The following is a 14,134-nucleotide window of genomic DNA, read 5'->3' as shown; positions in this document are numbered from 1 at the left end:
TGATATCATCTTTCTATTAACATTTAGAATTAAGGCAGCAAAATCCAATATATTTCTTAACTGTCAGCCACAGGCAGAGGTTTCAGTGCAAAACCCTTAATTAGGAGAGCTGCTGCTCCAGCCCAGGCAGTGAGAGGAGCAAGACAGCAACAGAGGGGATGTGGAAAGATTTGGGGTCTTCCCATTTTACAAACATTTTACAAGCATCCACGTGTTTTCTGCAAGGTACAGGCTACAGTTGTGGGACATACACATCTCCTGGATTAAATCTTGGCTCTTGTGAGGCATTTCACCATTAAATTTAATGTCAGCTTTTGCTCTTTGCTTTTGCTTCTGAGCCTGGAAGTGGGTTTTCAAAGGGAACAGTGAGTTGTGATTTAAAAAAAAAACCAAACCAAAAAACCTACTTGCACACCATCCTTGATCCTTTCTGGAACAGATATGGTTTTGGCAGCTGCAGAAATCATTCCCAGCATTTGTGTAGCCCATGCCTCAGCCTCGTGTGCTGGAGCCCTTTCTCCTCTCTCCTTTCTGCCTTCCCCAGCTGGGTGCTGGGACATCCCTTCCAGCAGGCCAGCAGATGGTGGCTGTTTCCACTGGCTTCTGGGCCTTTGGGTATTTGTTTTTCCAAGGGAGGTTAGGTGGAAACAGGAGGATAACAGGATGCTGGGGTTTTTTTTCCTAACTTCTGTGGAGGAGACTGTTTCACCTCTGGCCAGGAGAGCTGCCCATGGCTGGGAGCAGCATTTACAGCACTGAGGGCTGGCAGGGGAATGTTTCCATCCCCTGTGAGAGGGCTGGGCCTCTGGCATATTTGTCATGAAACCTTAAAAAAAGTTCCGCAGGAAAAAATTAGTTTATTTTGTTTTTTACTTTCTAGTCTGAAAATACTACCGAGCTGTTTATCCAAGGTCTCCAGCACTTTAACATGATGAATAACACACAGTAAATAAAATCCTTCCGTATTCTGTCCTCCTTCTGTAGCTGAGAGGGAAATGCTGCTCAGAGCTTTGACAGGGCTTGCTCTTGTCACATCAGCGAGCAGGGCTGTGCTCCAGCACCTCCTGTGAAACAGCTCAGCATCACCAGAGCTGAGTGTCGGCTCCAGCGAGTCTCCAGGGATGGCTGCTGCTGCTGCTGCTGCTTCTGCCCTGCCAGCCCCTCCTGCTCTTTTTCCACGAGCTTTTTTGCAGTCTCATGCCCTCACCAAGGAGGGATTGCTGCCGGGCAGCCCTGGGGGCTCTGTGTGTCCTGTTGGGGGTCCCATGACAACTGTTGTATGCTGTGATTCCTCACGTGTGAGGGCGTCTCTTGTTGTACTCATGGCTCACTCCACACATTTCCCTGTCACCCAGGACCCCACAGCTGGGACCCCCTGCCTGGGGGGTCACACAGCACCCTGCACATGGCTGTGTGGGTGTGTTGGAGAAGGGAGAGGGCAGAATCTCCTCCCCAGAACACTCACTCTGCGCCCCCAGGGTAACTTCACCTGCCCAGGGAGGTAGAGGTGTAGGGGGAGATACTTGTGCTGAGTGTGCTGCCGACTGTCCAGCCATGAAGGAAGAGGAGGCTGAGGCCATTTCCCAGCTTATTTTTAAAATTCTTTTATTTTTCCTGTTCTGCCAGTGAGTGGCAGGACACTGCAAAGTCCTTGGATGGCCGTGTGCTGGCCTTGGGCACAGCACAGGAGCTGGACCAGGTCCTGCTCTGGCCGTGTGTGTCCCTGTCCCCAGGGCTCTGAGCCCAGGAACAAGGGCTCTCTGTGTGTCCCTGCAGCGCCTGACACCGGCCGGTTTCTCTCTCTCCATGGAGCTCTCTCCATCCCTCCTCCTTCCTGTGGTGTTTGAGATCACCCTGCTTTCAGGGAAAAGGACAAAAAAGATGTGCGTCCCGTGTGAATGCCAGCATGCAGCAAAGTTAAATCCCCCAGGACATCGTCCCTGGTATTTTTATATTTGCACCCCAAAGCCATAAGGATTTCCCGACTTGCCCTATGCTCTGTGGGCTGGGGGAGCATCCGGTAGGATCCTGTGTTCCCATGTGCTCAGTGGGGGACAGAAGCGCCATCTGTGATTGCAGGGGTGGACTCCCAGGACTTGCTTTTAAGGCAGGAGCTGCCAGAAAATGATTGGACACAGATCTCTGAGCTTTTAAATCCTGCAGATGGGAGGCATCCTCATTTTTCCTTGCTGCAGGGCTGTTGCCCCATGTGGGGACAGCTCCGGAAGAGGCATGGGCAGCCCTGAGCTCCTTCCTGCCTGTCTCTGCCTGCTGGGGTGTGGGATCCTGCTCAGGGTTGACACTGGAGCTTTCCCTGGTCCAGCAACCAGCACCTTTGTGTGGAGGGCTTTGGGAAGCACAGCCACGCTGGCTGCTCCCTGCCTGCCGCCTGTGTGGCTGGGAGAGCACAGCTGGGCACGACGTGGCAGTGCTGTGCCTGTGGCTGGGGACCCAAAATGGCTTTTTGCCTCTCCCTAAGATAAAATTAGCTGAGTCCTAACCACTTAGAGAGCCTCTCCTCCTCCAGCAGGCCAGGGAGTGGGTTTTGGACGGAAGTTGGTCACCCAGCATCCATCTTGGGGCACAGATACTTGAAAAATTGACTTTAAAGTAACTTCTTCCTAGTCTTTCATTTAAAGCAGAGGGTGCTGCCTGTCAGCTGTGGCCTCAGCTCAAGTGGGCGGAGGGTGCTGGGCTCACCCTGCTCTGTCAGCAGTTGTAGGAGCAGTATTTGCAGACCCCTCTGACATGCAGATCTCTCTCTTTGCTCCCCACACCATCCCCCCAGTTCCCAGCCTCAGCATCGTTCTGGGGTCACACATCCATCCTTGTGTCACAGCTGATGTCCCTTTGGGCACAGCCTCTCTGGGCATGGGGTATTCCAGCCCCAGGGTGAGGCCCCTCCATCCCAGACCCTCTGAACATGTCTCCCTTCTTTCCCCTGCCGAGCCAGGATCTCTGCCAAGGATCTGAAGAACATGCTGTCTCAGGTCAACTACCGGGTGCCCAACATGAGGTTCCTGCGGGAGAGACTCACGGTGAGTGTGTCACTCCTCCACTCTCCCCCTCAGCAGTCCATTGCCTACCTTTGAGCAAAACCTGGTGGTGGTTCAACTCGCAGGGAGTGTTTGCATACTGCAGAGCCTCCCAGCCTTTCCTGGGAGGGCCCCCGCCCACGGTGGTGACTGAAGAGGTGCCAGCTCCCACTGGGTGCCACACCCTGGCCCACTTGTGGCCAGCACCCTCTCCTTACCCCACCCTGCCTCCCACACTCCCCTCATTGCTCCTGGCTTCAGTCATGGGCTGCTGCTGGTGGGGTAGAGTGCAGACCAGCTACCAGGTCCTGCATCCTGGCTCCTGCAACCCACTGCCACCAAGTGATGCTCTGCCAGCATCACCACTGACCCAGGGATGAAGGGTCGTCTCGTGATGACCAGCTATTCCCACCAGCACAGAACTCCAAGGCCAAAGAGTGCTGTGTCCAAATGAGAGCACACATCTTGGGTCTTGCAGTTTCCAGACACTTCAGATACTCTGGGCAAACAAAAAAATCAAATTATCCTTTTGTAAGTATTCAAGTCAGTGGCGACACCTTATCAGCATGGTGATCCCTTCATGTGGGTGAGCTTAGGGAATCATGGAACTCATTTTAGGATGTGCCTGTGGCCTGGGCATTGCAGGGTCCTGCTGGCCCCAGAAGAGACTGTGGCAGATTTGTTAATATTGGAAAAGGCCTCTAAAATCATCGAGTCCAATCATTACCCAGCACTGCCATGTCCACTAAGCCATGTTTCCAAGTGCCACATCCACATGTTTTTTGAACAAGTGCAGGGATGGTGACTCCACCACTGCCTGGGGAGCCTGTTCCAATGCCTGACCACTGATTTCATGAATTTTTCAAAATATCCAATCTAATCCTACCCTGGCACGACTTGAGGCCGTTGTGCAGGAGGAAAAGGCTGGATGGATTTTGGCCTTTATTCTTCTTTTTTCCCCAGGGATACTGGTGTGGAGAGACATTCCTTAAGCCATGCAGAGTGGCCTCTGTAAAACCTCTGGGTTTGATGTGTTTTTCAGGATGTGGAGCAGAGGAACGGGGATATCACGTACGGGCAGTTCGCGCAGCTCTACCGCAGCCTCATGTTCAGCGCCCAGAAAACAGTAAGAGCTGAATTCTCCAGGGGAGGAAAGGGAAGGGAGAAACCATATCTGTTACTGGGCATTCTCACTTAATTCACTTTTTACCCTGCTGCCCTCGGGTGAGCTCATCTCTTGGGAGTAAAGAAGTTACCGAGTGCAAACCTAATGCTTGTGCTTCTTCTTTTGCAGATGGATGTCCCGTTCTTGGACAGGTGCATAATTCTCTGTTTTCTTTTGCTCCATAATAATGCTTTGGGGGGCTCCAGCAGCATGTTGGGGTGAGGCATTATGCACTTCTCCTGCTCCTGTGGTGCCTGTGGTGCTGTGCTCTGAACAAGCATCATTGCTGCAGACACTTTAGCTTGGGTCAGGGAAGGCTCTCTCCCTCCCAGACATCCCAGTGGGATCCAGCTCAGGTCACTTGGTTGGTGTGATCAGACCTTGAGCCATCTCCCAGGGATTATGCTCATGGTGGCTGCAGAGCCCTCCCCACCCAGGCAGTGCCTCTGGTGCCATTGCTAGCTGTGCCCTTCCCTGCCCTCTGCTCACCTTGGCTGTGATAGAGAGCTTGAATTCAGACATAGCAGCTAAAGAGTGAAGGACTTACTGACATGTCCAGGTAATTCCCAATGATTTCCTTCCTTTTTTTCCCCTAGAACCATAGAAAAGAGATGTCAGGACCCTCAGCAGACCATCTGGCTCATCCCTTTGCCCAGGGCAGCCTGCACTGCCCAGTCCAGTTTGGATTTTGTGGTGTTAGTGCCCAGAATGGCCCTTGGCTGTCCATTGTGACTTAGAGCAGTCATGGACCAGTCTTTCAAGATTATCAGCTACAGACATCCCTTCTTCATTCCCTGTGTCTTGCCTCCATGAGTCCATATTCTCTGCATGCCTGTATGTCTGTCCTGTCTGCAGTCAGACCCTCTTTTTTTTTTTTTTTTTTTTTTTTTTTTTTTTTTTTACTGGTCTATTCCTCTAATGGGTTTTTGCTGCCCTTCACCAGAGTTTCATGTTACCATGCCCTTGTCAGTGTGAGCCCTGTGCTGCTCCTGGAGTAGTCCCTGGTTCTGAGATGTGGACATGTGTTTGCTCTTCTCAGTTCTCTGCTTATCCCACTCTGCTCCTGCAGTGCTGCATGCTCAGGGCACATCTGGCTGCAGGTGCTAGGGAGGTGGCAGATGGCATCTCACATGAGGTGCTGCACTAGTGACTGAAGCTTCTCTCTCTGCTTCTCAGGGGTGGAGAAAGGTCTGAGCACTTCAGGGTGTCGCTGCTGGAGCTGCAGAAGTTTTTGTTGGAGTACCAGAGGGTGAGTTCAACACAGGCAGTGGAGGGGAACACCAGGGTAGGCACTGGTGAGATTAGGGCTCCAGTGCTCCGAGGGTAGCCTTGCTGTGGAGCTGGGATGGTTTGGCTGTGGGCTGCTCTGCCTGGCACAGCACTTCCTTCTGGAGGGGAGGTGCTGGGGAGGGTAGAGCTGAACTCAGCCAGGCACCCTGGTCAGAAAAGGAACCAGGAGATCTGGGAAGAGTGGGAGTCCCAGGAGGCAGGAACTGATCCGTGGAGGTTGACCCAGGCCCCCTGACCTCGGCTAGTTACCAAAGGTTTGTTGCACCCAAGAAGTCATGTCCATCCTGCTGCTCAGGAGGTGTCAGCAGTTCCTGAGGAGTAGATAATGGATTCAGCTGCTGATTCTTCAATTTAAAAGCAATCTTGGGTCACTCAGCAAGCACATCATGCATGTACAGACACACACACAGGCACCAGCAGTGCATTTGTGGGCAGCACAGACCCTTTGGCTCTTGCCAGGTTCCTGTCTCATTGCTGGTCTCGTCCAGGAGGGCAGGGCTGGCTGGCAAAAGCACTGTGGCTCATGGCTCCTGCTCTGCCCTGTCCCCCACTGCCACCTCCCTGCCTGTGGTCTGCAGCCAGCAGGGAGTTAAGCCGTGGGGAGATGCAGTGTTTTGGGGGCTAATGAAAGAGACCCAGGGACAGAGAGACAAAGGAAGCTGGATTGGCTTCTGCTGCTGAAGGAGGAGGGATGGCAGATGTGTTCGAAGGAGCTATGGAGAGAAAGATGCACGGCATTGAGAAAATGGAGCCCACTCAGAAGCAGGGCAGATTTTGTCCTTGTGTGCTATCCAGCATTTGTGCTGACAGTTGAGTTCCTGGCAGAGATGGTCTTGCATCCAAAACCGCCTCCTTAATGGTTAAAGCTTCAAACTGGATGAGCTGCATGTGGTTTGTGGTAATACATTCTGAAATGGCTTCTTTTATGTCTCCCCTGGGCTTTGCAGGAGCTCTGGGCTGCAGATACCCTTCAGGTACAGGAATTCATGTTCAACTTCCTGAGAGACCCTTTGAGGGAGATTGACGAGCCTTATTTCACCCTGGACGAAGTAAGACACCTTGCAGGTGGTGTGTGTGGAGTGGGCAGAGGCAGGGGATGACACCCCTGGTGTGATGTGTGCTGTGCTGGACAGCTCTGCTGTCTGTGCCTTTGCTGCAGGGTGGGGGTGCTGGAAGGGTCACAGCTCCTGTGAGCTGCGTGGCCCTGGGACAGGGACGTGGCTGGCAAAGGGAAGGAGTGGCTTCTGGGCTGTGCTTTTGTGCTGAGTGTGTGCAGCTGGGAGCACTCAGCAGGCAGTTCATCTGGAGGAAGAGAGGGGCTGCTTTTGCCTTAAGGCTGCCTTGGGGTATGGAAGGATCTCTTCAAAGCAAGAAGAGCTGAATCAAGAATGAAAACAACTAGAAATGACCATGTCACTGGCACTCTGGACTAAACCAAGGTCCCTTGACCCACATGGCCTTAGTAAGCTATTGCCTGCCATGTGAGCTGCAAAATAAAATGCAGAGCCATTAATTTGTCTCCAGCTGGGTCAAAGGGTCTGGCACACAGATATCGGGCAGAGCTCAGGGGGTAGGGGGCAGTGCCCAAGCTGTGGTCACTCAGGCACCCTGGCTCAGGTAGCTGGTGTGCTGTGGGGCAGCCCTGGTCAGTCTGTGCTGGATGTCTGCTGGCACAGAATGGGAGATGTGTGTGAAGCTAAACCACAGCAGCCCACTCCTCTGCATCATTAACACGTTTCTGTTTCTTCCGGAGCAGTTTCTCACCTTCCTGTTTTCCAAAGAGAACAGCATCTGGAACTCACAACTGGATATGGTGTGTCTGGAGAACATGAACAACCCTCTCTCCCATTACTGGATCTCCTCCTCACACAACACGTAAGGACAAGGGCAGGGCTCTCTCCACCCAGCTGCTCTCAGCATCCCTTTCTCATGTCAGGGTGGGAGTGTCCTGATGTTGCCTGATTCCAGTGATGGGTCAAGCAGGCTTTTCCAAACCAAGGCCAGTATTGTCAGAGACCTTCCTCTTGGTGCCCAACTCGTCCCTTCTGTCATTTAGCCATAAGTGTTTTGCTCAGACATTGTCAGCAGCACACATCTGCACAGGTCTTCAGGTGCCTTCACATCCTGTGCTGTCACTCTGGTAATTTCTCACCATTAGCAATGTCATTCTCCAGAGCCTCTCAGGACAGATGTGATAAACCTCGTCAGGCTGAAATTGGCCATTTTCCACTCTCTGCTAGAATAATTTTGCAGGAGATGCTTTCTGTGCAGACAGGCTCTGTCTGTGCTCGGTGTTCATACTAACCCAAATTTAAAGGACTGAGAGCCTAAGCCAGCTGAGCAGCCCTGAGGGCAGGCAGTGAGATCCTGTCTGCCTGCAAGAGCTCATCTCACCCTGCTCTCAGGCTGCAGGGGGCTCTTTGTGGCACCAGTGCTGATACTGCTATCTCAGGAGCTGGGGCTGGATCTCAGAGGAGTGCTGGCAGCCCCTTGCACCAGGGCAGGGCTGAACCCCTCACATGGGGGAAGTGGCAGATGTGGAGAAATGCCACTCCTGCCATTCCCGTGTGGCAGAGGCAGGCCCACAATGTCCCAGCAGACTCCTGTGCCCCCAGTGGGCTTGTCTCTGTGCTGATGAGTTGTCTCACCTGGAAGGTACCTGACGGGGGATCAGTTCTCGAGCGAGTCCTCGCTGGAGGCCTACGCCCGCTGCCTGCGCATGGGCTGCCGCTGCATCGAACGTGAGTACCCGCGCCTGGCCCTCCTGTCCCTGTCATCACAGCTTGTGCTGCTCAGGGGAGGCTTTGCAAGGAAGGCAGAGCTGAAGGCTGGTGTGGCCAGTGGCGACATTAACACCATGATGTGCAGAAAGAGCTGAGGTGGTTTGCTTCGTGGGATGGGTGATCAGTGCCCAAGGTTTTGGTCCCACAGAATGATCGGGGCTTTCACTGATCACCTCAGTCCTTTATTGCCTTCCAGTACATTTCCCAGCACCTCAGTCCATCTCGTGTCCATGTCTTGCCTCTACTCCAGCCTTTGGGCTAAGTTTCTCCTGTGGGTCTCTTTCAGTGGATTGCTGGGATGGTCCCGATGGCATGCCGGTCATCTACCACGGGCACACCTTAACCACCAAGATCAAGTTCTCTGATGTCTTGGTCACTATCAAGGAGCATGCCTTTGTCACCTCTGAGTGAGTACAGCGGGATTTCAACTAGCAGAGCAGAGAGAGGGTGGAGCCAAGGCTGTGGCAAAGCGAATCTCACTTTATCCAGAGCTGCAGTGCAAGGCCTGGATGTGGTGGGAAGAAAGCATGTCACGTCTCCCAGCCAAAGGGAGATTTTCCCCAGAAGAATGTTGTGGGAGGGAAGGCTTTGGGTAAAGCCCAGTAGTTGGCCAGTCCTTCTCCACCCTGTGCACTGTGAAGGGTGGCTACACTGGGTGCTCAAGGCAGCACAGGTGGCTGTTGATGTGAGCTGCTCCTGGGGGGCACAGAGGCCAGGCTTTGAGACAGAGCTCAGAAGTCCTTGGTGGCATCCAGAGCCCATGCTGGCTTTGATGGCTCTCCTCCTTCTCCCAGTTTCCCCGTCATTCTCTCCATTGAGGACCACTGCAGCATTGCTCAGCAGAGGAACATGGCTCAGAATTTCAAGAAGGTCTTTGGGGACATGCTCTTGACCAAACCAGTAGATATTTCTGCTGATGGCCTTCCATCTCCAAACCAGCTCAAGAGGAAGATTCTCATCAAGGTGAATTCCTTTGCCCAGCAAGGCTCCTAAGTGAGGGAATGGGGTGAGGGTGTGGGACTGAAGGCAGCTGCCTTTGGGAGGGGGTGGTTGGCTGTGTAGGGGTGCAAGTGGAGACCTGATGCCAAGAACAGCTGGACACAATAAAGCTCTCTTGCTTCAGAGAACCTGCTGGGAGATAGGCTCAGCAGCTGGGTGCTGCCTTTCTTTGAGGGCATGGTGGACATTGGTATTTCTGCTTCAGGAATCACCTTTGGGAAGAAGGGGTGGGACTTCAATGCTGTTTGATGATCCTGGTGGCATGGTCTTGTTTATTCTAATCTGGAGGACCCCACTGCAGCAGACGTGGACTTTTAGGGCTGTTCACCAGGAAATCTATGCTGCTTTTCAGGTCCCTGCTCCCCACAAGGTGCCTCACCCCCTCTCTCATCCCACAGCACAAGAAGCTGGCGGAGGGCAGCGCTTACGAGGAGCTGCCCACGTCCGTGATGTACTCGGAGAATGACATCAGCAACTCCATCAAGAATGGGATCCTCTACCTGGAAGACCCCATCAATCACGTATGTGTGAGCCATGGGGGCCCAGTCCCTCCTCTGAGGGCTCCATCAGTGATGTGGTGGCTCTGTCAGGTGCTGTCTGTGCTGGAAGGAAGGGCTGTGGTGCAAATGATTGAAAAGGCTCTCAGTCTCTCTGTTCTCAGGTGTCCCTGAAGGCTGGGGGCATTTTATGCTGGCTCTCTCTGTGCTCTTCCCTAGGAATCTCCTGTGGGCCTTTGCTAGAAGCAGAAGGCTGAGCTAGAGGGAGCTCTGGGCCAAGGCACTGCAGCCTGTGATTTGTGCTGCAGGAATTTCTGGAGATGGCTGTGCTTCCAGCCCTGCCTCCTGCCAAGTACCTGCCCACCTGACACACCTAAGCAAGAGTTCAGCTTTGTAAAGCACTGAGTGTTCATTACTGTGTGCATTTACTCACAGCCCACCTTCAGCAGCTTTGCTCTGCTGAGGGTCTGTCTGGCAAAGCCACATACAAATGGAACAGGGGATTTTTTAAAAGGCAGTAAAGTATAATGGTAAATCCACATAACCATCTCTGATATCCCCTCAGATTGCCTCTGTGCTGAGTCCATGCAGACTGTTCTCTTTTTTGCATTGATTTGCTCTTCATTTGGTCATCTCCTTTTATTAAGTGTTGGAGTGTTTGCAGTGTGATTTGTCACATGCTGGGTTTTTTGCTAATGATAAATCCATGCCTCAGATCTGGGGGATGTCTTAGAAGCTCCTGTGACTCACTAGAATCAGTGTCAGTGGCTGTCCTTCACAAACCTGATTGTTCCTCCCTGCCTGTGCTGGTCAGGAAGAGATGATCCCATGGGTGGGTGGTGGGCAGTTTGTTGCTTCCCCAGGGGTCTCTTTGCCAGACTTTGTTTCCTTGCAGGAGTGGAACCCACATTACTTTGTGCTGACCAGCAGCAAGATCTATTACTCTGGGGAGACAACCAGTGACCAAGGAAATGAGGATGAGGAAGAGCAAAAGGAGGTGAGGGTTTTCCTATGTGACTGTGAGTTGTTCCCTAAGGAAAGGACTTGCCTGCCCAAGGGGCTGAGCATGACTTCAGGGGGAGATCCTGTGGGGGGAAGGATGGGAGCTGCTTCAGGAACTCCCTGGTCCCAGCTGGAAGACCCTGCAGAATCCAGCACCATGAGCCTGCCCTCAGTAACCCAGGATGATGGCTTTTTCCCCCTGCCAGGCGAGCAACAGCACAGAGCTTCACTCCACAGAGAAGTGGTTCCATGGGAAGCTGGGAGCAGGCCGTGACGGGCGGCACATTGCGGAGCGGCTGCTGACGGAATATTGCATCGAGACAGGGGCCCCCGATGGCTCCTTCCTCGTCAGGGAGAGCGAGACCTTCGTGGGAGACTACACCCTCTCCTTCTGGTGAGGGCCCTGGCACCAACCCACTGCTCTGTGTCGCTCTGGGGTTGTTTCCTCTCGACGTTTTCTTCAGTGGTGGGGTCCCATTCCTGGGGGAATGAGCAGTTTCTCTCCTGTTTCTGTGCCCCAGCGTCATGTCAGCTCCCTGTCCCAGTGCAGAAGAGTCAAGTCTCTTGGGATCCTTATGCAGCCACTCTCCTGTGGGGCAGGAATGCCATGTCAGGCTGGAGCTGTGCCTGAGGCAGGTGCAAAATCTCCATGGACAGCCCTGGCTTACCCCCTCCCTGTTCCACAGGCGCAATGGGAAGGTGCAGCACTGCCGGATCCACTCGCGGCAGGACGCCGGCAGCCCCAAGTTCTTCCTGACGGACAACCTGGTGTTCGACAGCCTCTACGACCTCATCACCCACTACCAGGAGGTGCCACTGAGGTGCAATGAGTTTGAGATGAGGCTGACAGAGCCAGTGCCACAGACCAATGCCCACGAGAGCAAAGAGTGAGTGCATCTGTGTGTCCATTGGGCAGCAGGGACACTGTAGGAAGCTCTCCCAGACTTCTCCTCAGCTGTTCCTCCCTTAGTAGAGATTTCTGGTCCCCACTTTCTCCCCATGGAGCTCTGTCACAGCAGCCGTGCTGGCCGGCTTCGTTGTTCATGGAGCTGAATGTCATGGAGGCTCAGTGCAGAGCACAGAGCTGCTGGGTTTGGTTGGGATGCCTTCGCCCATGCCACACCTCACCAAAGGGCTCTGATCCTGCCTGCCCCATTGCAGTCCCTGTCTTCCTCTGGAGGATTCACGGAGCCTTTTAGGGGCTGGAGGGGAAGCCAGGTGCTGTGGCAGAGGTGTGGGATGACCTGTGCTCAAGGATGTCTCTCCTGGCAGGTGGTACCACGCCAACCTCACGCGGGCCCAAGCCGAGCACATGCTGATGCGGGTGCCCCGCGACGGAGCCTTCCTGGTGCGCAAGAGGAGCGAGCCCAGCTCCTACGCCATCTCCTTCAGGTGTGTCCCTGCAGCGAGGGTGGTGGGTGCTGGAGGGGGAGCTGGCATGCTGCAGTGTGTGAGAGAGCAGGAGAGGTGCCATCAGCCCGACATGAGCCCTCCCAGAACTCCTCTTGCTCTGGGATGGCCCTTGAATACGTCCTTGAGATCCTGCTCTTCCTCCCATCTTCCGATGGGAGATGGCTGTGCTTGGCCGCCACCACACCAGGGGCACTTTTTCCTTGGTGTCTTTATTTTGGCAGAGACCTTCTCTTGCCAGGTGCCAAGTGGCTTCTCCCTGTTTTTCCTCCCTCCAGGGCAGAAGGGAAGATCAAGCACTGCCGGGTGCAGCAGGAGGGCCAGACTGTGCTTCTGGGCAACTCTGAGTTCGAGAGCCTGGTGGACTTGATCAGCTACTACGAGAAGCACCCGCTGTACCGCAAGATGAAGCTGCGCTACCCCATCAACGAGGAGACCCTGGAGAAGATTGGGACGGCGGTGAGTGCAGGAGCCAAAGAATGATGGACAGGTCATTTTTGAGCTGGTGGTGTGTGAGCCATCCCTATGCTTTGCAGCCCACACCTCTTGGGGCTTCCATCAGCATCATCTACAGCATCATCTTTGGTCTTGTGCCTTCCTGGGCACTTTCCACCTACCCCAAGGTAGGGAACCTTTTCTCCTGCAGTCGCTGCTGTAACCACTGTCCCTTTGCTTCCACAGGAGCCCGACTATGGAGCCCTGTACGAGGGACGCCATCCTGGGTTCTATGTGGAAGCCAACCCCATGCCCACCTTCAAGGTATACTCTCACTGTTTGACACAAAACAAGCTGCAGGACTGGAGGGTTTAGCAAAGGTCTTTTTATTTTCCAAGAGCTCTATTAGTCTGCACACCCATTTCTAGTGCATGAAGAGAGAGACACTGGAGGTTGAACCTCCAGGTTCCCAGGCTGGGCTGCCTCTTGTTCTGAGCTCTCCAAACTAAGCTCTTGGGACAGAGGAGAGTACCTGTGTAGGACCATACCAGACTTGTGAGCTCTGCTTTGGTACAAATGCAGGCCTTGATTTGCCCTGCAAGGTGTCACTACAGTCTGGCAGCCTCTGGCAGCAGGGCCGGATGCTGCCTGCCTGCTCATGATGCGCCTCACAGCCCCCCAGCAAACACATCTGTGGTGGGAGATGATCTTTCATCCAGTGGGCTCATTGTCCACGTGTCCATTCCCTGCCCAGCCTCATGGGACCTCTCCTCATTGCAGTGTGCAGTCAAAGCCCTGTTTGACTACAAGGCGCAGAGGGAGGATGAGCTCACCTTCACCAAAAATGCCATCATCCAGAATGTGGAGAAACAGGAAGGAGGCTGGTGAGTTGGTGCTGAGCCTCCCTTTTCCTTAGGGGATATGGTTAAACCTTGCTGTCACTATCCACACAAAGGTGTGTCCACTCTAGGAGTGGGTCTGTCTGGGGCTTACCCATGAGCTGCACTGTTCCAAAGCCTCACAAACCCTAGAAGCAGGTGATGGAGGAGCTGCCTGCTCCCCTCACCCCCACTCACTATACTCTGGTGCCCTGTGGTGGGTGCTGACATTGCCCCTTCCCTCCCTTCCAGGTGGAGAGGAGATTATGGTGGCAAAAAGCAGCTGTGGTTCCCTTCCAACTACGTAGAGGAAATCACTAGTCCCACTAGCCTGGAGCCTGAGCGGGAGGTGAGTATGGCCATGAGTGCAGTGAGGAGGGTTTGTGACTCCCGAGCTTGGCTGCTCTGCCCACCGTGCCCAGAACCATCCTGCTCTTCTTCCTTCCCAGCAGCAGCTGGATGAGAACAGCCCCCTGGGAGACCTGCTCGGAGGTGTCCTGGACGTGCCCTCCTGCCAGATCGGTGAGTGCCAGGGAGGGAGCATTGCAAAGGCCCCTGGAGGCTTCTCAGCATCTCACTCATTGCTTCCTGGGCTCCATCTGTTACCTCCAGTGGCCAGAAATGGGAGTTCCCTGGAGCT

General features: G+C 53.9%; 1 protein-coding gene across 2 annotated transcripts in view; it reads left to right on the top strand.

Annotated features, from left to right (window-relative positions):
* The window catches only part of PLCG1 (phospholipase C gamma 1), a 42,163-nt gene that overhangs the window by 19,934 nt on the left and 8,095 nt on the right, over positions 1-14,134 (top strand). The window contains exons 5-23 of one of the 2 annotated variants that reach the window (XM_066198976.1): positions 2,954-3,038; positions 4,078-4,161; positions 4,330-4,352; positions 5,377-5,449; positions 6,438-6,539; positions 7,247-7,365; positions 8,146-8,231; positions 8,560-8,680; positions 9,068-9,236; positions 9,671-9,793; positions 10,665-10,766; positions 10,978-11,165; positions 11,458-11,658; positions 12,044-12,163; positions 12,460-12,640; positions 12,863-12,940; positions 13,397-13,500; positions 13,747-13,843; positions 13,947-14,016. In XM_066198976.1, the coding sequence (XP_066055073.1) occupies positions 2,954-3,038; positions 4,078-4,161; positions 4,330-4,352; positions 5,377-5,449; positions 6,438-6,539; positions 7,247-7,365; positions 8,146-8,231; positions 8,560-8,680; positions 9,068-9,236; positions 9,671-9,793; positions 10,665-10,766; positions 10,978-11,165; positions 11,458-11,658; positions 12,044-12,163; positions 12,460-12,640; positions 12,863-12,940; positions 13,397-13,500; positions 13,747-13,843; positions 13,947-14,016 (2,126 nt within the window). Of the gene's footprint in view, positions 1-2,953; positions 3,039-4,077; positions 4,162-4,329; positions 4,353-5,376; positions 5,450-6,437; positions 6,540-7,246; positions 7,366-8,145; positions 8,232-8,559; positions 8,681-9,067; positions 9,237-9,670; positions 9,794-10,664; positions 10,767-10,977; positions 11,166-11,457; positions 11,659-12,043; positions 12,164-12,459; positions 12,641-12,862; positions 12,941-13,396; positions 13,501-13,746; positions 13,844-13,943; positions 14,017-14,134 lie in introns of both variants that reach the window. The other variant, XM_066198975.1, reaches the window with a different exon arrangement.

This window comes from Chamaea fasciata, unplaced genomic scaffold, assembly GCF_029207755.1.
Source record: "Chamaea fasciata isolate MVZ Bird 193981 ecotype frontalis unplaced genomic scaffold, bChaFas1.0.hap1 SCAF_17, whole genome shotgun sequence".
Lineage (NCBI taxonomy): Eukaryota > Metazoa > Chordata > Aves > Passeriformes > Sylviidae > Chamaea > Chamaea fasciata.
Note: the sequence above shows the minus strand (reverse complement) of the source record. Positions and strands in the feature narration are given on the sequence as shown.